General features: G+C 39.7%; 1 protein-coding gene across 4 annotated transcripts; it reads left to right on the top strand.

The window, feature by feature from the left end:
- Window positions 1-1,421: 1,421 nt before the first annotated feature.
- On the top strand, window positions 1,422-23,555 carry LOC139582580 (sideroflexin-5-like). 4 transcript variants are annotated; one of them, XM_071412713.1, is made up of 14 exons: window positions 1,424-1,590; window positions 12,960-13,028; window positions 13,412-13,489; window positions 13,684-13,710; window positions 15,370-15,424; window positions 15,524-15,549; window positions 15,777-15,830; window positions 15,970-16,026; window positions 16,583-16,648; window positions 16,955-17,045; window positions 17,924-18,039; window positions 20,481-20,566; window positions 20,869-20,986; window positions 21,189-23,555. In XM_071412713.1, the coding sequence occupies exons 1-14, from the start codon at window positions 1,534-1,536 to the stop codon at window positions 21,264-21,266; spliced, it is 978 nt and encodes a 325-aa protein (XP_071268814.1). In that variant the 5' UTR covers window positions 1,424-1,533; the 3' UTR covers window positions 21,267-23,555. The 4 variants fall into 4 exon arrangements, with proteins under 4 accessions (XP_071268821.1, XP_071268830.1, XP_071268814.1 ...); XM_071412720.1 differs by lacking the exon at window positions 13,412-13,489 and having other exon boundaries at window positions 1,422-1,590; XM_071412738.1 differs by lacking the exons at window positions 1,424-1,590; window positions 13,412-13,489 and adding an exon at window positions 6,744-7,227.
- Window positions 23,556-24,008: the final 453 nt, after the last annotated feature.

Raw genomic sequence — 24,008 nt, 5'->3', positions numbered from 1 at the left:
AAATAAAAAAAATAAAAAATAGAGCTGCCTCGGTCAACTGTAAGCGCCGTTATTATGAAGTGGAAAGATCTAGGAGCAACAATGGCTCGAAGTGGTAGTCCACACAAGCTCACAGAACGCGACCACCAAGTGCTGAAGCTCGTAGCGTGTAAAAATCGTCTGTCCTCAGTTGCAACACTCACTACCAAGTTCCAAACTGTCTCTGGAAGCCACGTCAGCACAGAGGCAACGTCAGCACAAGAATGGAAACTGTTCGTCGGGAGCTTCATGAAATAGGTTTCCATGCCAAGTGTAGACTGGAGTGCTGTAAAGCTTGCCGCCATTGGACTCTGGAGCAGTGGAAACACTTCTCTGGAGTGATGAATCACGCTTCACCATCTGGCAGTCCGACGGATGAATCTGGGTTTGCCGTATGCCAGGAGAACGCTACCTGCCAGAATGCATAGTGCCAAATGTAAAGTTCGATGGAGGAGGAATAATGGTCTGGGGCTGTTTTTCATGGTTCGGACTAGGCCCCTTAGTTCCAGTGAAGTTCTTAAAGATACAGCATACAATGACATTCTAGACGATTCTGTGCTTCCAACTTTGTGGCAAAAGTTTGGGGAAGGCCCTTCCCTGTTTCAGCATGACAACGCCCCCGTGCACAAAGTTAGGTCCATACAGAAATGGTTTGTCGAGATCGGTGTGTAAGAACTTGACTGGCCTGTACAGAGCCCTGACCTCAACCCCATTAAACACATTTGGGATGAATTGGAACACAGACTGCAAGCCAGGCCTAATCGCCCAACATCAGTGCCCAATCTCACTAATGCTCGTGGCTGAATGGAAGCGAGTCCTCACAGCAATGTTCCAACATCTAGTGGAAAGCCTTCACAGAAGAGTGGAGGCTGTTATAGCAGCAAAGGGAGGACCAACTCTATATTAATGCCCATGATTTTGGAATGAGATATTCGACGAGCAGGTGTCCACATACTTTTAGTGTAATTAATTAATCTCAGTCAGTGATTGACAGTAAGTAGCCTATAGGTTTTATTGCATGTTAAATGAGATTTAATCTAGTTTAATCCGTTTAATTTCGGCCTATTTCATTCAGGTAAACTAGTATATTGGCTTGATAGCGGAATTGGTCTTTTTGGTTTGCTAGACATTACACATCGAGGGTTCTCGGTTGAACGTGGACGCAACGTGGACGCACGCCGAGCAGTCCTTGCACACCGGGCGAAATGCAGTGAAAAGAGTGTGTCCCTTATTTTCATGGAGATTTTGGGCGAAGTAAAACCTCTCGCTTCGCCTCTTCCTCTCTGCCATACCACAAAAACAGTTATGCAACCTATTTTCAAACGATCAATTATTTGGGATGTGTAGTCATCTTGTATAACTTTCGCTGTGTAACTGGAGATGGCAGAAACTACACCTCCCAAGTAACATTGCGATTAATTGCTTTTCTAGTTTCACTGGAGTATAGCCAGTTCACTACTTAAAAATCCCGTTTCATGATTGACTTTATTTATAACCAAATACTTATCCGTTCTCATGGCGGAATCTGCAGCCTGTCCTGCATTCCAACTTGGAAGACCTCGATATGATCAGGTAAAGCATATTTTTCGACTTTTTTGTATCATTAATCCCATTGTTTGGTGTCTCTAAGAATGCAAAAAAACACTATAGATCCGACCTCTGCCTGCGATAACATCATTATGCTCGCTGCTTGCGAAAGTTGCCTCTGATGTCCGCTCGATACATGTTTGTAAAATCTTTGTAGCGCAATCCTGTTTATGTGCTGTGCAAATGCAAGAAAGTATCCTACTTTCTTGAAATTAACAAGTAGCGAAAACGAGGGGTGGGGATGTGTTTCGGAGATGATAGCAGGGTTGGCCGCCCCATCCTATGGTCCTAATAATGGATCCAATTTTTTTGCGTGCCTGACCTGTAAATCAGCATTATTCTTACTTAAAGAAAAATTGCTAAAATGTTCTAGATTTTTTTCAGGTTCTTTATTACACTTGAGTAGACTGCACTGAATAGGCATATAGAACAGCCTAAATATAATTGAATAGCTTTATTACTTTTTATGTGACATCCGGATTATTTTTGCGCCTTTTTATCTCTCGGGCATAATCTGAAACATTCATGAGGGATAAAAAAGTGACAAGTAAGAATTTATGTAGGCCTCATCATTTTGTTTAAAAAAAAAAGTGTTCCTTCCAGCTAGTGATGCACCGATATGACATTTTTGGTCAATACTTATTTTCCTTGTCAAAAAAAACGATACCGATAAAGCTAACTGATATTTAAAATTTTAGTGGCTTTTTAAGCATTCTAGTACAGTTTAAATAGTTAACACACACGGACGCAGAGGTTTAAGGCACTGCATCTCAGTGCAAGAGGCGTCACTACAGTCCCTGGTTTCTTTCTCTCGGAGGACCTGAGCCCTAGGACCATACGTCGGGACTACCGGCCGTGGTGACTCCTTGCTGTCCCCAGTCCGCCTGGCCTTGCTGCTATTCCAGTTTCAGCTGTTCTGCCTGCGGTTATGGAACCGCCACCTGTCCCAGACCTGTTGTTTTTCAACTCTTGATGATCGGCTATGAAAAGCCAACTGAAAATTATTCATGATTATTATTTGACCATGCTTGTCACTTATGAACATTTTTGAACATCTTGGCATAGTTCTGTTATAATCTCCACCCGGCACAGCCAGAAGAGGACTGGCCACCCCTCATAGCCTGGTTCCTCTCTAGGTTTCTTCCTAGGTTTTGGCCTTTCTAGGGAGTTTTTCCTAGCCACCGTGCTTCTACACCTGCATTACTAGCTGTTTGGGGTTTTAGGCTGGGTGTCTGTACAGCACTTCGAGATATTAGCTGATGTACGAAGGGCTATATAAAATAAAATTGAAATTGAAAATTGAAATCCAAGCTGTATCACATCCGGCCGTGATTGGGAGTCCCATAGGGCGGCACACAATTGGCCCAGCCTCGTCCGGATTTGGCCGGGGTAGGCCGTCATTGTAAATAAGAATTTGTTCTTAACCAACTTGCCTAGTTAAATAAAGGTTACACACACACACACACCACACTGACCAAAAAGTTATTTTGTTGGCATTTACGTATATGTCTCCATTACCAGTAAAACATATTCAAAACCATTTTTTTTCACTTACTTGCTGTGCTGTTTCGTTGATCAGTTGTTCAGTCGTTTCATTCTCAACCAGGATTTCTATGGAACGGCGTTTGGGTCTTTGCGTGTCAAAAAATATACTATTTAACACTATTTGACGTGTCAAATAAGCTTGTTGACCATTCAGGACCTGAATATGACTGCACGTCACATAATAATTTAACGCGTTCATAAATTTTTTACGTAGTTATTACACATTGATTACACTATCACTCGTATTTCATATGTCACAACGATTCATCGATACGTATGCTATGATGCTGGTAAGTTGTCTCGCGCACCTACAGTGCTGGTCATAAAATAAAAGCTTACTAGCTCATGGATGCAAACAATGTTCTTCCCCAAAAACATAGCAAAACGACATAATCTGTTTCAGTAGCTATAGTTAGCTAGCTAACTATATAACTAGGTGTCATCGTCTAAAATAACCCTAATTTATAATTTGGTTCTTATTTGATTAATGGTCGGACCCATCTATGTGAAGCTAGCCACAATTAGGATTAGCCACAATAGTGGACTTTGCGGTTAGCCTTCAAAATAAAAGAACGGCATAATTTTACTATTTGTATTTATTTGCATCACTGTCAATGATATACTTTTATTTTGAAGGAAAACCGCAAATTCCACTATTGTGCCTAATCCTTTTTGTGGCTAGCTTCACAACACATGACATGGTCCGGTCACGCCTCATTAGCCAGATGAAGCTAGCTGGCTGCTTATAACGTTAGCTTTGGGCAACAGGGTTAAGTTGCTAAAGCTAGCTACCTCAGAAGTTGCGGTCGAACAAATTATACTTTATTACCAACCCGGTATTGTAAACACATCGTTCGTGGCCGGTGTTTGCTTTTTTACAGACTTTTTTTGTACAGCTTTTCCAGTGCTACTGTATCTTTTTTGACACGCAAAGAACCAAACGGCGTTCCATCGTATGTATGTCGTGAAGCTAATAGCAGTGATGCTATTAATGTGTAACTCTGGTAGGGCAACATCTGAAAAATAGAGCACTTGAAAGCCAACATCACCCACGACAGAGAACGGTTAATTGTCAAGGGCAATGAATACCATTATCTTGGCTTTAATGGATTTCGCCTTTGAGTTGTCTCGCTGAAATTTTGTTACTCTTTCAAATGATTGCTCGACTTGTTGACTGCTCGATCCAAACAGCAGACATTGTGGGCTTGTTTAGGAATGCTGTGTTGCATGTATAGCGCCAAATTTTATGTGACGTCATTGTAATTAAGAATTTGTTCTTAACCAACTTGTCTAGTTAAATAAAGGTTACACACACACACACCACACTGACCAACAAGTTATTTTGTTGGCATTTACGTATATGTCCCCATAACCAGTAAAACATACTTTTTTTCACTTACTTGCTGTGCTGTTTCGCTGATCAGTTGTTCAGTCATGTACCTACGTTATATATGTATACACGTCAGCTTTGACATCGGTTTTCCACATCGGCGTTAAACTAGACATCGATACCGATGTTGGCATTTTTAGCTAATATCTTCCGATATGTTCACCGATATATCGTGCATCCCTACTTCCAACCATTTAAATATACCTCTTCTAATGACTCAAACTAAATTATTCTGCTGCGCTATGTTTGAGGTGAGGGGTGTTGTACAAAATGAGGGGTGTTGTACAAAACAAAGTCATCAGTGATTGAATAATCTGTAACCAATCAGATTATCAAAGCTAATGACATTTTTAAATGGCGCTTTACCCATTTGTGTTCTGGCTCTGGCCCAACCCACCGGTTGCTGGGACCAATCAGAACGGTTAGAAAGTGTTTGCGTTCTAGAAATCGTCAGGGAGGTATTCAGGTCTTAAGGAACTACTCCCCCAAATTGGAGAAAGCAAACAACAAAACATACCGAAAAGCTGCTGTCTTGTTCAATGTAACCAGGTCAAAAATCCCGACCTATGGTTCGCAGTGCTCCCACATAGGGAAATAGAGCCTGCGAGAAGAGCCCTGTGGCCTCAGGCTATTCTGCATGGGAAATGTGGGGACCCGGTGCCCAATTAGGCTACATGTAGCCAATGGGGTTAACCCCAGGTTGTTTTCCCCATAGGCGGCGGGACCTCGTCGTTCTATCTAATACCGACTGGGACTATCCAGACTCATTGCGAAGAAGAAACTATCCTCCATGGGTGTGGCATAGTGTTCGGCTGGAGCAAGGAGTTTGGATAGCCAGGCAAACATCAGATAGTTCATCTCCTAAGAATCTGGGTCATCCTGTTGCAATGTGTGCAAGATTAATGGTCTGTCTACCCTTAGACAGACTATGCCCTTCCCTGGACCACCCATGGCTGTGCCCCTGCCCAGTCATGTAAAGCGCCATTTAAAAATGAAATCCATAGATTAGGCCCTAATGAATTTATTTCAATTGACTGATTTATTTCCATTGACTGATTTTATATTTCGAGGTTGGACGTTAGCACGTTGTGCGTACCACTAATATTGGCCGATTCCGATATGCTCACCCGATATATTGTGCATCCCTAGTCTGAATACTTTCCGAATACACTGTATGTGAGAATGCTGTTTATTGACTACAGTTCAGCATTCAACACTATTGTTATCTCCAAGATGTACCCTTTGTTCACCCACAACTGAGTGGTTTTGAATGACAGAACTCCATCAAGTTTGCTGACGACACCATGGTTGTAGGCCTGATAACCAACAACGACGAGTCAGCCTATAAGGGGAGGTATGTGAACTGGCATTGTGGTGCCAGGACAACAACCTCTCCCTCAACTTCAGCAAAACCAAGGAGTTGATTGTTGACTTCAGGAAGCAGAGGAGGTAACATGCCCCGATCCACATCAACGGGACTGCAGTAGAGAGAGTCAGCAGTTTTAAGTTTCTTGGCGTCCACCTCACGAGGACTTGACATGGACCACAACACCACCACTCTTGTCAAGAGGGTGCAACTGCGTCTCTACACACAGCTGAAGAAAATCGGCATGCCACCCAGTCCTCTCCAAATACTACCTCTTCAAAATATAGAGGGTCCTGACCAGTTGCATCACGGCCTGATACGGGAATTGCTCCATCCACAACCACATGGCCCTCCAGTGGGTGGTGAAGACATCTGTGTACATCACTGGGACCATGCTCCCACCAATCCAGGACATCTACTCAAAATGGTGCCTGAGAAAGGCCTGCAGCATCAAGGACCCACACACCCCAGCCATGCGCTATTCACTCCCTTACCATTGGGCAGACTGTATCGGCTCATGAGGTCTGATGCCAACATGCTCAGGGACAGTTTCCATCTACAAGCCACTAGAATGACCACTTGCACTGACTCTCCGCACCTCAGCACCAGGGTTGGGGTGTAACGGATTACAAAAAAAACTAACTGCAATTCATTACCAGCTAAAATATTGTAATCAGATTACAGATATTTTTGAAAAACTAGAATATTACTTCTAGGATAACTTTTAAATTCAGAATTATTTTGGGGACACCTTTCTGTTTTCTCAATGACATTCCAATCAGTATTTTTTTTAAAGGCGCATGTTTTAAGTTTGTTCTGCCTGAGCGAGTCTGACCACAAATCAGAGACCACTATGACGACGCACCAAATGCATTTGATGGATCACGGGAAAAGAGAAGGAATAGGCTTTTGTAGGCTACAGTCCAAGCTTTGTATTCCAATGGTGCGACTGCTGTCGGCATCCAAAGATAATCCTACTTGAATAAACGTTTGGAGATAAGGACTACAGCCTTGGTACGTAACCAACGGACGGACGATACTGATATCTGTTATTATTGATATCTAGACTACATAGCACATTGATGTGAATCACACTGCTGCTCTCATTTATTTGCGCCTTACGGATTGTGGTTGTTGTGGATTGCTGTTCACAAATGTATGTGTATTTTAACCCAATAATGGTTGAATTGAAGAAGTTTAAGCTGCCTATCAATCATTGTTTTTGCGACCATGGGTATATTTATTAGAGAAACCGTTTACAGTTTAAGAATCACACGGAAGCAAGAAGAGCAAAACAAGAGTTTCTATTGAACAAATTCAGGTAGGTCCCTCCCTGTTTCATTCCGTTTGCTTCTGTTTAAGAAACGTTTTGCATCAGAATCAGAGTAATGAATATGCCTCCGGTGGACAGCCAGTGAAAAATACGCTGTTGCAACAGCTGCATAGTCCGGATCCCAGGCTATGGAATGAAAGTTTGAGTTCCATACTGTCAAAAACACGTTTAATTTAAGAAGACCAGGAGTGGGGCTTTTATTTTCTTCATGGAAAATGACCATCTTGTTTTTCACGCGCAAATAGCACTTTTCCGGTAGTGTTCAAGCATGCCATTCTGAGAGCAGCATTTATTTTTCAACTCAAAGCAATGAGCCCAATCAGTCCTCCATAATAAAGGCAGAACTGAGCGATTTCTGTTAGCTGCAAAGTCAAAATAAGCTATATTGTAAAAGTATTTTTGGTATTAATTTAAGGTTATAGTTAGGCATTAGGGTTAGCAGTGTGGTTAAGGTTAGGTTTAAAATCAAATTGTATGACTTTGTGGCTGTGCCAGCTACTAACCTGAGCCTCTTAAGGGGAAAGTGATCAAAAAGTACCTGAAAGTAATCAGATTACAATACTGAGTTTGGGTAATCCTAAAGTTATTACTGATTACAGTTTTGGACAGGTAATTAATAACTGTAGAAGATTACATTTAGAAAGTAACCTACCCACCCTGCTTAGCACACACACACACACACACACACACACACACACACACACACACACACACACTCATTAATGCAACACTAGTGCGATTAACCAAAATGTCAATTCGTTTTTTTCTGAGGTCAATGGACAGCTTTTCTAGAGATATATCAGATCAAACCAGAACTATGTGATGTAGTAGGGAGTTGTAGATTCCAATAGGCCTATATTCTACATAGTTTTGCACAGAAAACGTGGTAATTAATTACAATGACCATAATCCATTGCACGCCTACTTGTCCGTTCTGTGTTTCTTTTACGCCTGCTACGTAAAAGAGACAGAATGTGTGATCGAGAGGGATAGACACCGAGGTATAATAAGGGGGTAGAGAGTATTTGCTTCATGAAGTATCTTTACCTGAAAATACATTAACTAAGCGATTAATAAATAGTATTCAGCAGTCATAAAAGTATGCCTTATTTACATTGAAGAACTACTAAAATAGTGATTTTTGTCAGACAGCATAGCTCGCAGCTCTATAGAGATGATGACTTGGAATTAAATAATAAAGTCATCAAATTAAACAAATGTAGTATACACAATTTAAATATTTTAAAGTAATGTGAATAAATTAGACTGGAGTTAATAAGTGATAAGCAGTAATGGGCAGTCACTACCATCATGGGACTTATATTAGTGCATAGTGCATTTAATGTTGAAAAAAAAGTAGCGTAATCGAAAACCAACCGACACAGAATCGACCTCAAAAAACACCATTCGCTCAGCACTTTGACACACACACACAATGCCCCCTTCCCCAAAACATGTGTAAATATTGGACAAAATTGTGCCTTCCTGTATTATACTGATGCTAAAATGTTTATTCTACTGAGCCATTACTTTGTGTTCTTATTTCTTATTGTTGCATTGTCGGGCAGGAACCTGCAAGTAAGAATTCCGTAGGACGATGTATACCATGTGTATGCCGTACATAAGACTAATGAACTTGATACTTGAAAGATAGTCATTTACACGGGCTATTGCATGGCTCCAAGTAGTCTCTTCTCACAGCTCCAAGAGGCTTAAGTCTATTTAGACCTCCATTTCGCAACCTCTGATGCAATTGCAAAACCAAAATAATTGTGTTCATGTGAAACATTGAATCATCCTGCAATAACAATTTAGATTTTATCATTACAAGCATCCAGTCATTTGATGTCAAACGCTGCATTTATCAATGGGTGATGGAAGGTTTCATTGTTTCACGAATAGAGCATCCGTCCATATGTTGTGGCCCAAAAATCTTCAGCACAGGTTGGCTTACAGTAAAAAAGGCATATGCAGTAACATTTTCAGTTCGTTGCATTATACCAGTTAAAATTAGGCCAGGTCTTGAATCTCACTGACTCCTTTTGCTGCTGCCCGTGATACATCTCTGCTAGCTGTGTGTTGTGTATTCTCTGGAGAACTGTAGCACATGCATAATTAAAGCAGTCTTCTCACATGGAGCCTGTGCTCTTCTCCCAGACAAAACTGGAGCTACAGCAGCGCTGCAGATGTAGGAACTTAATTTGAGCCAGTTGGCTACAGCAGAAAAACAATCCTGCATCAACAGGAAATTTGAATTATATTGTGGGTTATAATTAATGGACAGTTTTGTAGGGATTGATACATTTTTCATAAGGTAAAATCAAGTCTGAAATTTCAAAGTGTAAATTGCTATCTTCAGAAGCCTTTTTCATCTTCAAATACACTACAACTATCTGTATACATGGGCTGTGAAGACATTTATATATGGGCTGTGAGGACACTGAATAACAAGGATACACAGATTTACAGAACGGTAGCTACTGCATTCTTCACAATTACATGTCATTAGAGGTGGAGGAGTGTGTTTTCAATTAAAACGGAATGTAGGAAAGATAATGAAGATGGAGGTACGAACTCTCCTGTCTTTTGCCTTTCGTCTCCTGCCTTTCATAAGTGATGCATGGCTTGAAGGCATCTGATTGAAGCTGCCATGTTTCAGTCCATCTGGTTTGCCAAATTGAATCTTGGCATGCACTGCCATCAGGCCTTTTCAAACTGTTGGCTCACAATGTACGGCCGGGCCCATCTAGTAAGGGGAAGGGAAAAACAAAATATTTCACCACCAAGTTTAGTTTAGTTCATTAGGATCCCCATTAGCTACTGCACATGCAGCAGCTACTCTTCCTGGGGCCCACATAAACGTACAAATACATTAAAGTTCAGAATAGTTAGACAAGGGTTTTTATATATACAGTGGCAAGAAAAAGTATGTGAACTCTTTGGAATTACCTGGACTTCTGCATAATCTGTGTATCCTTTTGTTATTCCGTGTCCTCACAGCCCATATATAAATGTCTTCACAGCCCATATATAAATGTCTTCACAGTCCATGTTTACAGAGCCAGGATCTTAATTTGATCACCCTGTTGCTGGATAACTTGTAGTGTATTTGAGGATGAAAAAGGCTTCTGGAAGTTAGTAATTTACACTTAGAAATTTCAGACTTGATTTTACCTTACGAAAAATGTATCAACCCCTACAAAACTGTCCAGATAATTCCAAAGGGTTCACATACTTTTTCTTGCCACTGTGTGTGTGTGTGTGTGTGTGTGTGTGTGTGTGTGTGTGTGTGTGTGTGTGTGTGTGTGTGTGTGTGTGTGTGTGTGTGTGTGTGTGTGTGTGTGTGTGTGTGTGTGTGTGTGTGTGTGTGTGTGTGTGTGTGTGTGTGTGTGTGTGTGTGTGTGTGTGTATGAAGGCTATTCCATGTGAGAAATTGCCAAGAAACTGAAGATCTCGTACAACGCTGTATACTACTCCCTTCACAGAACAGAGAAAACTGGCTCTAACCAGAATAGAAAGTGGAGTGGTTTGAGAAACAGACGCCTCACAAGTCCTCAACTGGCAGTTTCATTAAATAGTACCCGCAAAACACCAGTCTCAACATCAACAGTGAAGAGGTGACTCCGGGATGCTGGCCTTCTAGGCAGAGTTGCAAAGGAAAAAGCCATATCTCAGACTGGCCAATAAAAAGAAAAGATTAAGATGGGGGAAAAAAACACACACTGGACAGAGGAACTCTGCCGGTACGAGATCTTCAGTTTCTTGGCCATTTGGAATAGCCTTCATTTCTCAGAACAAGAATAGACTGACGAGTTTCAGAAGAAAGTTATTTGTTTCTGGCCATTTTGAGCCTGTAATCGAACCCACAAATGCTGATGCTCCAGATACTCAATTAGTCTAAAGAAGGTCAGTTCTGCTTCTTTAATCAGAACAACAGTTTTCAGATGTGCTAACATAATTGCCAAAGTGTTTTCTAATGATCAATTAGCCTTTTAAAACGATAAACTTGGATTAGCTAACACAACGTGCCACTGGAACACAGGAGAGATGGTTGCTGATAATGGGCCTCTGTACACCTACATAGATATTCCATAAAAAATCTGCCTTTTCCAACTACAATAGTCATTTACAACATTAACAATGTCTACACTGTATTTCTGATCAATTTGATGTTATTTTAATGGACATAAAATGTGCTTTTCTTTCAAAAACAAGGACATTTCTAAGTGACCTCAAACTTTTGAACGGTAGTGTATATCTCATTCTAAAAATAAATATAAAATAAGAGCAGTGGTGAAAAAAGTACCCAAACTGTCATACTTGAGTAAAAGTAAAGATGCCTTAATTGAGAATTACTCAAGTAAAAGTGAAAGTCACCCAGTAAAATACTACTTGAGTAAAAGTCTGAAGTTTTTAAATATACTTAAGTATCAAAATTAAATGTAATAGCTAAAATATACTAAAGTATTGAGAGTAAGTATAAATCATTTAAAATTCCCTATATTAAGCAAACCAGACTGCACCATTTTCTTGTTTTAATTTATTTACGGATAGCCAGGTTCACACTCCAACACTCAGACATCATTTGCAAAAAAACTAAGCATTTGTGTTTATTGAGTCCGCCAGATCAGAGGTAATAGGGATGACCATGGATGTTCTCTTGATAAGTGCATGAATTTGTCCTGCTAGCCATTCGAAATGTAACGAGTACATTTCAGGGAAAATGTATGGAGTAAAATGTACATTATTTTCTTTAGGAATGTAGTGAAGTAAAAGTTGTCAAATATAAAAAGTAAAGTACAGATACCCCCAAAAAATAATTAAGTAGTATTTTTACTTAAGTACTTTACACCTCTGAATAAGAGTTATATATTGGAACGATACCAAGAGACACAAGAGACATATAACCAAGTAAGAAGGACTCTGCGATAGAGGGGTGACGAAAACATGCTCAAGTGCACTGTCTTAAGAGTCAACCCACACATCTGTTCTGTCTTACTTTGTATCCCTCAAATATTTTCTAGTAATTTAACTCTAAACAACAGTTAGCAGCTTAACCACTTCTCTTCAATCCACATCATTTGAAATTGAGACGTTGATTCATTATTTAAATGTTGAATTTGGGTACCCACAAATGACACGTTATTAAAGATCATCTGCTTAATGACTATACAACAAATGTATTAAGGCATTCATAAAGTATTCATAAGCCCTACATAGCTTCACAAAGCATTTGTAAGTAATATAATACTACTTAAAGGTTGATATAAATTGTCCTTAGGTCTGCTGCTTTGGAAAATGTTGCATAACCTTTTTGTCACCCTTCACATAACATGTGATTTGCGGATTTCTGAGGCATCCATATTTGCCTTATGAAGGGTTTATGAAGGCTTCTTTGAGCCTTAAAAGTTATATTTTGTTTAGAGTGGGACTGGATTATTGAAGATGTGCACAAGCAATTTAGTTACTATCATTAATGGTATTCAATAAAGGAATGAATTGGTTGGTTTGAGTCTTGTCCTGCGAGGTCCCACCCACTCTGTGCACCACTGATAATGTACGTAGCCATTGAAGATGTTTTCTCCCTCTTTCCCCTGATTTCCCCCTCATTCTGTCCCCCTCACGTACAAGTGTGCTACCTATTTACAGAGAGATGGGGTGTTAAGATTTGGTATTGCATTAGCTCATCAAGAATTAACTACTTGCTTTGTCTTTTCCAGAGTTCATTTCTTGGCCGGCTGAAACACTTTGTAGAGATCATTGACCCCAGCACACTCTTTGTGTCTGAGGTAAGGTACAGTTGAAAACATCAATCCACGTACTGTTTTACTACTTCAGCAATTGGTTTTTGTAAAAGACCAGATTTATATATGAGACTTAGGAACTGTGGCAACAGGAGAATACCGTCCAATACTTTAGATCTGGAATCAAATCAGATAACACAGGGTCGGACTGGGAACAAAAATTGGCCCACAAATTTCTCATACACCAGCCCATTTTTCCCTCAAAGGCCCCATTGTTAGCCCATTGTTAATTCTGCTCAAAATAATTTTGGGAAAGGCCCACTGGGCAAAATAAGCCCTATTTCCTTCTATGAGATAACACATTAACTCGAAACCTAACTACCTATTTTTAATTATCTTGTTGACTCAAATGACACTTATCTCTCCAGAGACGATTGACAGAATGCATTAAGCTCCTGGATGAATTTAAACATGGAACACTACCACCTGGAGTTTCTGATCTACAGGTTAGCTTTTTGTTATCAGAAATTCCTTTGTCAGTGTTACAGAATATATACTTTTCCAAAATGTAATTTGATGTTAAGCATAATGTTTATGACACTTGCAATATGTAGCTGTAACACACTCCATACATTCAGCTGCCCAACATTTCCCCTCACTGCTCTGCACTGAAACAGCTGTGTTTTTTTTTACTATTTAGCTATGGGAAGCCCAAAAGGTCAAGCAGGTAAGTTGTGGCACACGTCTGTTCGTATAAAGCAGTCTGACCACATTTTGACCCATGTACAGTTGAAGTCGGACGTTTACATACACCTTAGCCAAATACATTTAACTCAGTTTTTCACAATTCCTGACATTTAATCCCAGTAAAAATTTCCTGTCTTAGGTTAGTTAGGATCACCACTTTATTTTAAGAATGTGAAATGTCAGAATAATAGTAGAGAGAATTATTTATTTAAGCTTTTATTTATTTCATCACATTCCCAGTGGGTCAGAAGTTTACATACACTCAATTAGTATTTGGTAGCATTGCTTTTAAATTGTTTAACTTGGGTCAAACGCTTTGGGTAGCCTTCCACAAGCGTCCCACAATAAGTTGGGAGAATTTTGGCCCATTCCTCCTGACAGAGCTGGTGTAACTGAGGCAGGTTTGTATGCATCCTTGCTCGCACACGCTTTTTCAGTTCTGCCCAGAAATGTTATATTGGATTGAGGTCAGGGCTTTGTGATGGCCACTCCAATACCTTGACTTTGTTGTCCTTAAGCCATTTTGTCACAACTTTGGAAGTATGCTTGGGGTCATTGTCCATTTGGAAGACCTATTTGCGACCAAGCTTTAACTTCCTAACAGATGTCTTGAGATGTTGCTTCAGTATATCCACATAATTTTCCTTTCTCATGATGCCATCTATTTTGTGAAGTGCACCAGTCCCTGCACCAGTCCCTAGTCCCTGCTGCCACCCCTGTGCTTCACGGTTGGGATGGTGTTCCTCAGCTTGCAGGCTTCCCCCTTTTTCCTCCAAACATAACGATGGTCATTATGGCCAAACAGTTCTATTTTTGTTTCATCAGACCAGAGGTCATTTCTCCAAAAAGTACGATCTTTGTCCCCATATAGATACTTTTGTACCTGTTTCCTCCAGAATCTTCACAAGGTCTTTTGATGTTGTTCTGGGATTGATTTGCACTTTTTGCACCTAAGTATGTTCATCTCTAGGAGACAGAACGCGTCTCCTTCCAAATCAAATTGTATTTCCTGAGTGGTATGACGGCGACGTGGTCCCACGGTGCTTGTACTTGCGTACTATTGTTTGTACAGATGAATGTGGTACCTTCAGGCATTTGGAAATTGATCCCAAGGATGAACCAGACTTGTGGAGGTCTACAATGTTCTTTCTGAGGTCTTGGCTGATTTCTTTTGATTTTCCCATGATGTCAAGCAAAGAGGCACTGAGTTTGAAGGTAGGCCTTGGAATACATCCACAAGTACACCTCCAATTGACTGAAATTATGTCAATTAGCCTATCAGAAGCTTCTAAAGCCATGACATCATTTTCTGGAATTTTCCAAGCTGTTTAAAGGCACAGTCAACTTAGTGTATGTAAACGTCTGACCCACTGGAATTGTGATACAGTGAAATAATCTGTCTGTAAACAATTGTTGGAAAAATTACTTGTGTCAAGCACAAAGTAGATGTCCTAACAACTTACCAAAGCTATAGTTTGTTAACAAGAAATTTGTGGAGTGGTTGAAAAACGAGTTTTAATTACTCCAACCTAAGTGTATGTAAACTTCTGACTTCAACTGTATGTATTGCCATACATACATTTTCCCTCTCTTCTTTGAAGCATGATGATGTCACACTCTTTCTCATATCTGAATGCAGGCCATTATTCATCCTGACACAGGAGAGAAGATTTTCATGCCTTTTCGAATGTCAGGTATGGAACGAATGTCAGGAAGATTTTCACCAGAGTGACTTTTATTTTGTTAATGGTAATTTTGACACTGATTTTATATATATTTTTGCATCTAAACAGGTTATGTCCCATTTGGAACACCAATTGTAAGTCTTATATGAAATTATTACTGTATTTCATATGTGTCTATGGATACAATATTCAACTTTGTCCTGAAGTTGATTACTGTATGTAAATACGTGTAACAGCTGTTATGGTTATTTGTTTAACTGTTGGTTGTACTGACTTTTTGGGGTTGAGGGAAGCAGTCATTCTGGAGACCTTGCAGGACTAGAGCAGTTGCACTATTGTCTCTCTATCTGGCCTCATCTAGGTTGTGGGCCTTCTTCTTCCAAATCAGACTGTGGTATCCACCATTTTCTGGCAGGTAAAGACACGACAAGCAACCTTTTCAACAATAACGGTCCCATGTTAATATCCACATTGGATACGCTCTCCTTTCCAGTGAGGTAAAGTGATGTAATTGAATTTCACAGATTTTTTTATATATATTTTTCTCCTTTCAGTGGCTTAACCAGAGTCACAATGCCTGTGTCAACTACTCAAACCGCAATGCTACTAAGGTAGTGTATGATGCTACTAAGGTAGTGTATGATGCTACCAAGGTAGTGTATGATGCTACCAAGGTAGTGTATGATGCTACCAAGGTAGTGTATGAGAGGACCATTTATATTATTTATGGCTTGATTCTCAGAAAAGCTATTGAATTACAATTCTGTGTAAGTGTTTTTTGGTCCACATACTGTGCTGCTCCATAGAAACTAGCACTGCGTCTCCTGCATCTGGTACTGTAGATTTCCTTCAATTTAGCCATGGCTCATGTCCATTAGGCACCAAATAGAAGGAAATGGACTGAAACAGCGAGGGACTACCTGGACTTGTGCAATAAGAGACATACATGTTTGTTTTCCGTTGCAAAAACGTTTAGCTATGGTTTGCTCGAATTAACACCACCCAGATGTACAGTATAGAAAGTGTTTTGAACATATGACTGATGTCAAAGTGTACATTTTTTCATTCACGGTTTTGGTATTCAAGAGAGCGATTTTAGCTGGTGTTAGTGAGTCTTACGTAAGAGGCTGTGAGATACTAAGTCATTCATGTTGTTGTTCATATTAGCCTACACCGTCATCCACGTTTCTTCAAGGTTACTTCGGAGCTGTGACCAGTGCTGTCTCCCTTGCGGTCAGTTGATGATTATTATACATTTATGGTAATGAATATTCCGTTTCAGCGATTCTGTCCTGCCTATTTCTGCTATATGTAACGTGTTAAATGGGTTTAGAGCACAGGCGGCCAATAGCACCTTAATTGGGGAGGACAGGCTCATTCCGCTGAAACGGAATGAATGGAATAGTATGAAACACATCAAATACATGGTTTCCATGTGTTTGATACCATTCCATTCCAGCCATTATTATGAGCCGCCCTCCCCTCAGCAGCCTCCTGTGGTTTTCGAGTGTATCCTAACGTTTGTGCTGTGTTGTTTAGGTAGGACTGAATGTACTGATTCAGAAAGCCAACAGGTTGAGTCCAGCAACCCGGATGATAATACAGAGACTCATCCCTTTCCCAGCTGTGGGTAAGTATTCGTAAATAATTAAATAAAAACACATTAATATAGTGTTAATGTGAACATCTAGGCTTGATTTAACATCAGTTTATCACAATGTAATATGAGCTACAGGTGCAAATGAATAGGCTGCACTGCGTTTACTTTTGGGATCATTCTCCGTCTGTCCTGTATGTAGGTCTGCTTTTTATTAATAGAGCTTTGCTATAAATGCATCAATCACAGGGATAAATCACCTTTAACAAGAGCCGCAAATAAATTGGTGTCAGAGGAGGCAGAGTTTTGCTGCTGGTTTCTTCTCCATACGCTTTGTATGGTTAGCATTGTGTAGCTAATAGCTATCCTCCTACTACATAGATCTCTGTTCAAGATTGTCAAGGTTGTACTATACGCTCTCCCCAGTTGTAAATGTGAAACCTATGTGCTTACTAAGAGCCTGTCTATAGACCTCACGTGCTGAAGTGGAATACGCCAAACAAATCAAGATGAAATGGATACATTGGCCCTGTTGGAATACTCTTAAAATGCATCCTTCCTTCCTGCCATCCCTTAAGTAGTCGGCGGCAGGGAGCCTAGCGGTTAGAGCGTCGTTGGTTCAAAAACTGGAGTTGACAAGGTGAAAGATCTGATGTGCCCGTGAGCAAGGCACTCAACCCTAATTTGCTCCTGGGTCGCCGTACTACTATGGCTGACCCTGTAAAAAAAATGAACATTTCACTGCACCTATCCGACTATTCTAGTTGTCTCGTAGTGTCAGATTAGTGATTTACTTCAAGAATGGGAGGAAGGAAAGATATGTTTTTAAGAGTATTCAAATGGGTAGGTCTCAATCTCAGCTGAATGTCAGGCATTGCCACTGTCACGACCAGTATTCTCTGCTTACTCAGCCAGTGCCAACATTTGCAACGTGGGCCTCATGAGGCACAATGAGCTGTCGGAGGGCGTCGACGTGCTGGACGAAAATGGGAACATATTGGGCTCCTCAAAGATTGCTGCCAAACATGTGAGTGGCTTGTCATCAGTGAGACCTCTCACACAAGCCTTTATAAGAACACTGTTTCCTTCCTGGCCATAGAGAGAAAATGAATGGAGTCATTCCACTAGCTAGCTATCAAGCATACTGTGCAGATACAGTGCCTTCAGAAAGTATGCATACCTCTTGACTTATTCCACATTTTGTTGTGTTAAAGCCAGAAAAAAGACGGCTAAATCGGTCCGCTAATATACATCATCAGTCAAAAGTTTGGACACACCTACTCATTCAAGTGTTTTTCTTTATTTTTACTATTTTCTACATTGTAGAATAATAATTATGGCAAGAACAGCTCATAATATGGACTTGGTCTTTTACCAAATAGGGCTATCTTCTGTATATCAACCCTACCTTGTCACAACACAACTGATTGGCTGAAACGCATTAAGGCGGCACACCTGTTAATCGAAATGCATTTCAGGTGACTACCTCATGAAGCTGGTTGAGAGAATGCCAAGAGTGTTCAAAGCTGTCTTCAAGGCAAAGGGTGGCTATTTTGAAGAATCTCAAATATAAAATATATTTTGATTTGTTTAACACTTTTTATGCTTACTACATGATTCCATATGTGTTATTTCATAGTTTTGATGTCTTCACTGTTATTCTACAATGTAGAAAATTGTTCAAATAAAGAAAAACCCTTGAATGAGTAGGTGTGTCCAAACATTTGACTGGTACTGTATTTTTATTAATATATTTTTTGAATTGAGATTTTTCAGGGGGTGCCCCTACTATGACAATATTTGTACATTTATTACATGTATTATTAATCTTTAAGCTCTGTCAAGTTGGTTGTTGATCATTGATAGACAGCCATTTTCAAGTCTTGCCATAGATTTTTAAGACGATTTAAGTCAAGACTGTAACTAGGCATCTCAAGAACTTTCCATATTGTCTTGGTAACCAACTCCATTGTATATATTTGGCCTTGTGTTGTAGGTTATTGTCCTGCTGAAAGGTAAATGTATCTCCGTGTTTGTTGGAAAGCAGACTGAAACAGGTTTTCCTCTAGGATTTCCCCTAGCTCTATTCCATTTATTTTTATTGAAAAAAACTCCCTAGTCCTTACTGATGACAAGCATACCCATAACATGATGCAGACACCAACATGCTTTAAAATGTGAAGAGTGGTACTCAGCGATGTGTTGGATTTGTCCCAAACATAACACTTTGTATTCAGGACATAAAGTTAATTTCTTTGCCACATTTTTTGTAGTTTTACTTTAGTGCCTTATTGCAAACAGGATGCATGTTTTTTTTGAATATTTTGTATTCTGTACAGGCTCCCTTCTTTTCACTCTGTCATTTAAGTTAGTATTGTGGAGTAACTACAATGTTGTTGATCCATCCTGTTTTCTCCTATCATGGCCATTAAAGCCATGATAGGATGATAGCCATGGCCGTTTTAAAGTCACCATTGGCCTCATTGTGAAATCACTGAGCGGTTTCCTTCCTCTCCAGCAACTGAGTGAGGAAGGACACCTGTATCTTTGTAGTGACTGGGTGTATTAATACACCATTCAAAGTGTAATTAATAACCACCGTGCTCAAAGAGATATTCAATGTCTGCTTTTTTATTTTTACCCAACTACCAATAGGTGCCCTTCTTTGCGAGGCATTGGAAAACCTCCCTGGTCTTTGTGGTTGAATCTGTGTTTAACATTCACTGCTCGACTGAGGGACCTTTACAATTGTCTGTATGTGTGGGGTACACAGATGAGGTAGTCATTCAAAAATCATGTTAAACACTATTATTGCACACAGAGTGAATCCATGCAACTTATGTGACTTGTTAAGCAAATATTTACTTATGAACTTATTTAGGCTTGCCATAACATTTCAGCTTTTCATTTTTAATTAATTTATAAAAAATTCTGAAAACATAATTCCACTTTGACATTATGGGGTATTGTGTGTAGGCCAGACAATTTTAAATTCAGGCAGTAACACAAAATGTGGAAAAGTCAAGGTGCTTGAATACTTTCTGAAAGCACTGTATATCAAATTCATTGTTTTAGCATATTCAATCAGTATTTAGAATGAAAGATACCCTGACCAAGATGGCCATCCTGTAATCATGGCCATTCTAGTGTTCTATTTAGTTCTCTGTTCCTGGCAAAATATTTTGTCTGCAAACTGTTGATATTTTATATTCGATGCAAAATGTGTATTTTTAATGTGTGGAGAATCAGTTTCTGAATAGTCTGTCTGTGACTGAAGTCAGTACGATTCTTCATATGAGGTTCAATAAAGGAAGTAAATTATAATTTATTATTAGTCTAACATATTTGTGTTTTTCCTCATATGTCCATATGCTGCATCCTTCAAACCTCATGGGATGTGGAATTTAATCCAACATATTGCAATGTTTTGAATTGAAGCATGTGCACAATATTGTTCTTTCCCCCCAGGCAATTATGGAGACGGCCTTTACCAGAGTGGTCCTCCCGATGCCAATCTTTGTCCTTCCTCCCATCATTATGTCCTACCTAGAAAAGTATGTCATGCTTCTAGATGGGTCAGAAATATTTAGTGTACTGCCTTGTCTAGTCCCTGCATTAATGTCAGAATAGTGTCAGTTGAGTTATGGTCATCCCAATACGTAAAGCCTGAAAAATAGGGTCCCGGATAGGACAATGTTTTCAACAGATGAACATTCTGTGCCATTTCATTTTTTGGCAGGGTGGAGGTGTTGACAATTACTATTGTAATCATGTGTAAGAAATGTTGTATTAGTGTTGAGATTGTACTCAATACAAATGCCAATATCAAATGTGTGCTTCCCTTCATGTCTGTTAGACTTCCATTGCTGCAGACAAATCGGAGGCTGTTGCTGCCCATCCACAGCCTGGTGTGTCTGGCTACCTTCAGCCTCTCCCTGCCCCTGGCCATCAGCCTATTCCCACAGATGTCTCAGGTACTACTGCTGCTGCTATCCCTGAAGGCTGGCTGGACAGCTGGGAGGAATTAACCTCATACACACTTCACTTGTCTCTCTTGTAATTAAGAACGAATGATAAAGGTTCTGGGTTTAGAGGTACTGTGACGGGCTATTAGGTGTTGCAGACGGTTGGTAGGTGTATTGTGTGCTTACATCTTTCTCTGGCCAACTTCAACAGATAGAGGTGTCTCAGCTTGAGCCGGAGATTGCAATGGCAACCGATTGCAAGGTGGTGACCTACAACAAGGGACTGTGATGACTGGCCCCCGAGGAGAGAGTAGAGGACAGGGCACTGAACAGCGGTGCAAATTAGCCTCCTTTTTGACTGGCTGTAACGGACACTCCAGGTCTCTCTCTGGTGTAGGGTGAAGTTGCCCCTAGACGCTGATCTTGGCTCAGTTTTGTATTTTCCCACTAATGGATTGGGGAAGGGAAGCTTATCCCAGATCTGAACCTAGGAGAAACTTCACCCTGGATCTCTGTCTCCCATAGCCTAACATGGTAACAGCTCCAGGCACTTTTTGCTGCATTAAAATAGTGTAGCATAGATAATGTACTGTCTTAATCAATGGTTTTAATACAACACATTCCATGGATTGTGAAAATTATGCAAATCAGTAAGGATTGAGGGAGGTTAACGGAACAATATTGTAGTAATATGTTATGATGAAACTTTATAATGTTATGCCCATACCAGCTATTTCGCAATTGGTCATGCTGATCAACCCAATTGTTTACATTTTTATGAGATGTTTTTATTGTTGACCCAAAGTTGTTTTTTCTAAAGTAAAAAATAAAATCTAAAATAGTTTTACAATCACATCAATCAGTGTTGAGTGATAGATCCAGATAGACTGTTACATACCCCTTGACTTATTCCACATTGTCTTGTTACAGCCTGAATTCAAAATGGATTAGATAGATTTGTTTTCTCTCACCCATCTACACACAATACCCCATAATGACAAAGTGAAAACATGTTTTTAGAAATGTTTGCAACTTTATTGGGAATTAAATACAGAAATATCTAATTTACATAAGTATTCACACCCCGGAGTCAATCACATGTTAGAATCACCTTTGGCAGTGATTACAGCTATAAGTCTCTAAGAGCTTTGCACACCTGGATTGTACAATATTTACACATTCTTTTTTTTTATTCTTCAAGCTCTGTCAAGTTGGTTGTTGATCATTGCTAAACATCCATTTAAGTCTAGCCATAAATTTTCAAGCCTAATTAAGTCAACTGGAAGTAGGCCACTCAGGAACATTCAATGTTGTCTTGGTAAACAACTCCAGTGTATATTTGGCCTTGTGTTTTAGGTTATTGTCCTGCTAAAAGGTTGTTGATCCATCCTCCGTTTTCTCCTATCACAGCCATTAAACTCTAACTGTTTTCAAGTCACCATTGGCCGGCCTCATGGGGTAATCCCTGAGCGATTTCCTTCCTCTCCGGCAACTGAGTTAGGAAGGACGCCTGTATCTTTGTAGTAACTGGGTGTATTGATACACCATCCAAAGTGTAATTATTAAGTTCACCATGCTCAAAGGGATATTCAATGTTTGTTTTTTTTGTTTTTTTTTGCCATCTACCAATAGGTGCCCTTATTTTGAGGCATTGGAAAACCTCCCTGGTGTTTGAATCTGTATTTGAAATTCACTGCTCGGCTGAGGGACCTTACAATTATCTGTATGTGTGGGGTACAGAGAGGAGGTAGTCATTCAAAAATCATGTTAAACACTATTCTTGCACACAGAGTGAGTCAATGCAACTTTATTATGTAACTTGTTTTGCAAATATTTTCTCCTGAACTTATTTAGGCTTGCCATAACAAAGGGGTTGAATACTTATTGACTCAAGACATTTCAGCTTTTCATTTTTAATGAATTTGCTTTTAAAAATCAAAAAACATTCCACATTGACGTTATGGGGTATTGTGTGTAGGCCAGTGACACAAAATGTGGAAAAAGTCAAGGGGTGTGAATACTTTCTGAAGTCACTGTATATCAAAAGATGGCCATCCTGTAATCATCTCCATTCTACTGTTCTATTTCATTCAAAATATATTGTCTGTAAACATAATCTCAATTTAATCCATTTTAAATTCAGGCTGTAACATAACAAAATGTTGGAAATAGTCTAGGGGTGGGAATACTTTATGAAAGCATTGTGTAATGTGAAAGAGCAGGCTAGGCTACTCTGTAGGCTACTTGAGTCTGATGTAAAGAGTACAAAGAGGGCCCTGTCCAGCAACGGCCCCTAGCCTCTACACCCTGTACCACAGGCTATGGTTGAATCCCAGTTCTCCACCCTCCTCCCGAGGTGTGGATCATGGATTTAAAAGCATTGGATTGGTGTAAGCATTGGCTGGAGTAAGATTCCACCACTATGATGGGGAATGTGCAAGTGCACACTTGGGGAGAAGGGTGGAGAATCGGGATGTAGCCTAGGTATGTTTCTTGACTAGGGCCATTCTAGGACATTCTAGAGGAAGTCGGTTTGTGGACCATGGTTGCTAAAAAATAAAGTTTTCTATTCTACGTTTTTAGATTTTTGTACATTCCTTTCCCGATGATAATTGAATGAGAAAGGGTACAATACAGTATTGACTGTTTGAAGAAGTTAAATAACTGGTGCACAGTTATATTGCACAGTAAAATGTTTTTGTGTGTATATAACATTATTACCAGAATATATTGTACTAACCAATGTGCTATCCATTACCTCCTGTACATATTTAAAACTGGAATACTTAGTTGCTACATCCATTTTTGGACTTAAGTTAATTATATATATCCATTAATTCTTGAAGAATATAACTTATAAATGCCTCATTAGTTTAGTTCAACTGTACCCCATCAGAACCCAAAATATAAGATTGTTTTACTCCAATGTTTGTAAACAATGTAAATGTAAACAAATACTGTGTAGCCTCAACATGATTAACACTATAATTGTTATATCATGGATGGTCAGTCCTTGCATCAATAGCTCTGT

Source organism: Salvelinus alpinus, chromosome 1, assembly GCF_045679555.1.
Source record: "Salvelinus alpinus chromosome 1, SLU_Salpinus.1, whole genome shotgun sequence".
Lineage (NCBI taxonomy): Eukaryota > Metazoa > Chordata > Actinopteri > Salmoniformes > Salmonidae > Salvelinus > Salvelinus alpinus.
Note: the sequence above shows the minus strand (reverse complement) of the source record. Positions and strands in the feature narration are given on the sequence as shown.